At 33.5% G+C, this 4,762-nt stretch overlaps 1 protein-coding gene across 1 annotated transcript in view; it reads right to left on the bottom strand.

Moving 5' to 3' along the window:
- Positions 1-2,791: 2,791 nt before the first annotated feature.
- The window catches only part of LOC111089529, a gene marked incomplete at its 3' end in the record, with an annotated part of 9,286 nt that continues 7,315 nt past the window's right edge, over positions 2,792-4,762 (bottom strand). Inside the window, exons 3-4 of the mRNA XM_022402208.1 lie at positions 3,151-3,277; positions 2,792-2,857 (exon numbers count right to left, since the gene is read on the bottom strand). Coding sequence (XP_022257916.1) covers positions 2,792-2,857; positions 3,151-3,277 — 193 coding nt within the window. The remainder of the gene's footprint in view (positions 2,858-3,150; positions 3,278-4,762) is intronic.

The raw sequence follows: 4,762 nt of genomic DNA, 5'->3' as shown, positions 1-4,762 counted from the left end.
GCAGCAGCAAAAGTACGAAAGGTTCATATAATGTAACCATGAATACCAGAATGCTACCTGTACAAGATCTAGTTAAGTATATGTACAGTTTTGTGAACTAATAAAATTGTTATTTGTAAACTTAAGTAGTATTTTATCAATCTGTTTTATAATCCATGTTCACCACAAGTGACTGGCTTCTTATGTAAAACATAAGTTTCAAAGCTAGGGATGTAACAGAAATATATTCTGCATGCTTGAAAGATTACTATAACTATGTGACTTTGAACAATACTGGGTGACATAAATATCAAAATGGTTTACAAATTATGTAAGTACACCTAGTAGGCTATACTTCATTAGTTCCAGGTTTACAATTGTGATATCGTGAGATGTTATATTGTGACTTTATTTTAGGCCTGTGTAAGGCGGTAATTAATTCTTTATGTTATTATCATCAAGTGGGTAATGAGTCACAAAACAAATAATCAAAACATTTCAGGTAGGGGCGCCAAAAGTGTCTTTGCCACTGCTGGAAGGTGAAAGCATATTTGTACAAACGTACACAATTGCCTGTAGATCAATCAAACGACTTTCAAAATTAATAGTCAAAAACTGTCACAACTCTATAATTGGCTGCCCTTTTCACTCTTCTTTATTTTCAGTTGGAAGTTCTTAATAATAACTAAAAATGCGATTGTGTGATATTTAGATTAGTCTCTGTTTTTTTTGTTGTTGTTTTTACTAAAATTAAATATGCAGAGATAGTTGTAAAGAGGGATGGGTATTTATATTAAAACAATTTTGAACAAGCAAATCAGCAAATCACGTGACATCTGTAACCGATATAAAGTCATAGTAAAACAGATGTAACAGAACTACAACTTGACATTGTTTGAAGTTCCGTAAACATTTTGACGTCAGCTACATTGACATATTTTGGAAGGAGCACGTAACAACTTTCCAAGACGGGACTGTTCTTTGAGCTTAATAACATTGGAGAACACAAATATGGAGAAACTTGTGACAACCAGGACCATTCAGAAAGAGCCCTGCAGCAAGTCATACCCCAACCGTAGTATAAAAAGTGCAATGTCTTGTAACAGATTAGAATACACAAACACAAAGATTAGTGGCAAAAGTAACAGTACGTAACATCGTCAATAAGGTTATTCTTACGGAAATAAGGTCAAAAGGTACAGATTTCGCAAGATCAGGCTTCCAGTCATACTCCTTGTTCAACTATCTCATACCTCAAGCATATAAAAAAATTGAATGGGTATTCAAGCTATTACATATGAAGACATACCAATCAGCCTATGGACTGTTGAAACGGGCCTGTCACTCTTATGTATTAGATGTATAGTGGAATAGCTTATGTGGTAGTCTTTGCAACAGAAACTGCGTTGTGGAACTATTGACAATATGATAATCATTAAATGGAAAATAACCAGACGTGATAAAATGTAACTTACTCAACCTCTGTACATCTATGATGCATCCTAATTGTCATTCAAATATTGAAAATTGTTTTGTTTGTTTTTTTTAATTAAGCACAAAGCTACACAATGGGCTATCTGTGCTCTGCCCACCATGGGTATCGAAACCAGATTTCTAGCGTTGTAAGTCCGCATACATACCGCTGTGCCACTGGTGGGCAATATAGAAAATAATGATTAACTTAGTATAATCTTATTGACAGAAGAAAAATGAAAGTATAACATATTTTCTGCTTCTAGAATAATTCAAGCATGAAATACAAAGTCTCACAATGTTATTTTGTGAATCAATTTAAAACGATAATGAATCGATAACGAACTTACCAACACTATAGAAAAAGGATAAGCATGACTCTAAGATTATACTGTCCCTTGAAAATGCTTGCATCATTTCATATTTTATAAAAACTTGTTTATGAAATAATTTATTTAAACAATGGAATCCTTCATTACATAACAGTAGACTGCACGTAAGATCAACAATACGATCATCGACTTACACTAAGTCAGCGGAACTCGTCAATAAGAAATAAAATCATATAATACTCCAAGTTTAAAATGAACCATCTCTTAGAAAAAAGTACTTTCGAAGATGGGCTGAATGCATTTCTGTAATCAATAAGTAAAAAACAAGCAAATCAATTCAGCTGAATTGCATAACTGACAATCAGTCTTAAGTCTGTTTTTACTAAAGATTTGCACGACTAATCAAATCACTCCACAAAACATCCTACAACAGAATACTTATACTTCCTCAGTCATCAGCTTTCGTGGTAGGCTCCTGAAGAGGCCAGCTGAAGTGTACGTAGAGTTCCAGTCGAAAATAAGTAACTACTTAATTTCAGTTTAATTTTATTTTTTATTTTTTTTCTTAATTCGATTAGTACCAGACAATGTTTGTTCGAGACTATAAAATGGAGTTTTTTCTATGAAGACAGAAACACTCAACTAAAAAAACACAACATCGGTTTAACTATCCACAGATTGTTTATTCAATTTAATGTCTGCTTCTCTGACCATCCATATCATTGATGGTCTTCACTGTAGCTTATTAACTTTCGTATGTAGCCTCCCAGTGGCTAAGTGGCAAGTCTGTAAATTTATACCACTTAAATAAGGTTTCGATACCCGTGGTAGACAAAAAACAGAAAGCCCATCACGTAGCATCTTGTTACAAACAACAACTTTTGTGGTGTTATAGTCAACTAAGCTATCACAACTGGAATAATGATCTTGTAGGTTGTTAAGGAAATCTAAACTGAAAAATACAATATAAAACTGGATTTTATAATATAATCAGGTGAGGATCTTACCTATTAATAAAAGCTGAGCTGTTTTTAGATCCATCACATAGTGTTATGGTATGTTCCTCTTGCTTCCTGTTGGGAAATATCTTAAAATATTTGTAACCAAACGTGGCAAGAAAATAATTTCAGATTATAGTAAGTTCAGCCTAATGACAAGATAAATATAAAACACAATCAAATTAACATTTATTTAAATAGTTGATTGAAACATAGAATAAAAAGTTGGTGATAATTTTCGGATCATTATATATAAATAGATCAAATTATGGTATACATCCAATAAACTATACTCGGTATTTTAACGTCGTATAGGTTAATAGAATTTCAAGATGAATTACAAAGTATAAAAATTGTCGTTATCTTACCTAACACAAACCATCTTTTTACCCAAACTTACTAAGACGTTGCTTTGTTCACACGAACCAGCACAATCTGGTTGTATCATATTTCCTGTAGTATCCAATCCACATGGTAAACGGTATTTCCCACTGTCTGCAACATGTGAATGTTAGTTGACAGTTACCAGTACCTTCTTAATGATTTAATTACTTAATACCTGTAGAATAATCTGGAAAAAGTTAAAATGTTAATCTATGAATTTCTGGCATCCTAATGCTAAGGTAAGAATCATGTCATAATACGTTAAAATGTACATTAAGATTAAAGACATATCCCTGTCTTGCATGAAAAGTAAAACTTTATATCGTTAATCATTAACCACGTAAATTAACATAAATATTACAATGACATTTATTATTCTTTAAATATAAAATGATAATTACAGGCTAATAGTACTATATTATTACCATTATATAACAGTATCATAACATACCTTTCCTTGTATATTATTATGACAGAAATATAGCGTTAATAATTCATTATTAGGAAAAACTGTTAGCATTAGTATTATCGTTAACATTGCTTTCCGGTCAAAGCAAGCTATGTACTTAGAAAGCGAAACTAAAAATCAGTACAGCTAGTTAAATATACATTAAATACGGTTTACATTAAGGATTGGAATTAATCGTTCCTTCAGTTGGATACTATTTCTTTAATAACACTTCAATTTTTGTGGCAAATAACTTCACTCAATAGGGGGCACTTATTTGGTGGAATGGCATGAGTGGTTGAACGTTATCTACCATTCATGTACAGTGAATTTTTTACATAAAATTCATTCCTAGTGTTCAGATTCTTCAACTGTTTTCAATGTATTATCTTACTTGTATTCAGTGGATCACACAAAAAGGAAAAAACGCCATTACAAGGTTGAACTGAAATTCTGCAACGCTCGAGAAAATGTGAAAACTATTTTTTTTCTTCTTTTCAAAATTTCGTGCAAAGCTACTTGAGGTTTATCTGTACTAGCCGACCCTAATTTAGAAGTTATATGGAAAGCAACTAGTCAACACCACCCACTACTAACCACCAATTCTTGGGTTACTATATTGAAGTAATGGGATTGACTCTCACATGATAATGCCTTCACGGCTAAAAGGAATAGCATGTTCAATTATTAGATTCAAACTCGCGACCATCAGATTGCGAGTCGATCGCTCTAACTACAACACTATATCAGGCTCTGGTAAATTTAATATCAGAAGGAATTTTGAAGCTCCTCTTGGGTGTACCGAAAAACTCTTAAAGTTTAAGGTTATTAGAGGGAGGGAAGTTAAAAAGTGTTCGTCATTGACAGACAAACATACAGACACAAACCGCTTTATAGTTTAGTAGTAACATTAAATGCAGGTGGTTAGGGCACTCGACTCGCAATCTGTGGGTCGCGAGTTCGAATCCCCGTCACACCAAACATGCTAGCTCTTTCAGCCGTAGGGGGGGGGGGCGTTATAATGTGACAACCAATCCCACTATTCGTTGGTAAAAGAGCAGCGCAAGAGTTGGCGGTGGGTGGTGACAACTAGCTGCCGTCCCTCTAGCCTTAAACTGCTAAATTAGGGACGGCTAGCGCAGATAGCT

This window comes from Limulus polyphemus, unplaced genomic scaffold, assembly GCF_000517525.1.
Source record: "Limulus polyphemus unplaced genomic scaffold, Limulus_polyphemus-2.1.2 Scaffold6532, whole genome shotgun sequence".
Classification (NCBI taxonomy): domain Eukaryota; kingdom Metazoa; phylum Arthropoda; class Merostomata; order Xiphosura; family Limulidae; genus Limulus; species Limulus polyphemus.
This window is presented reverse-complemented; position numbering and strand designations above follow the sequence as displayed.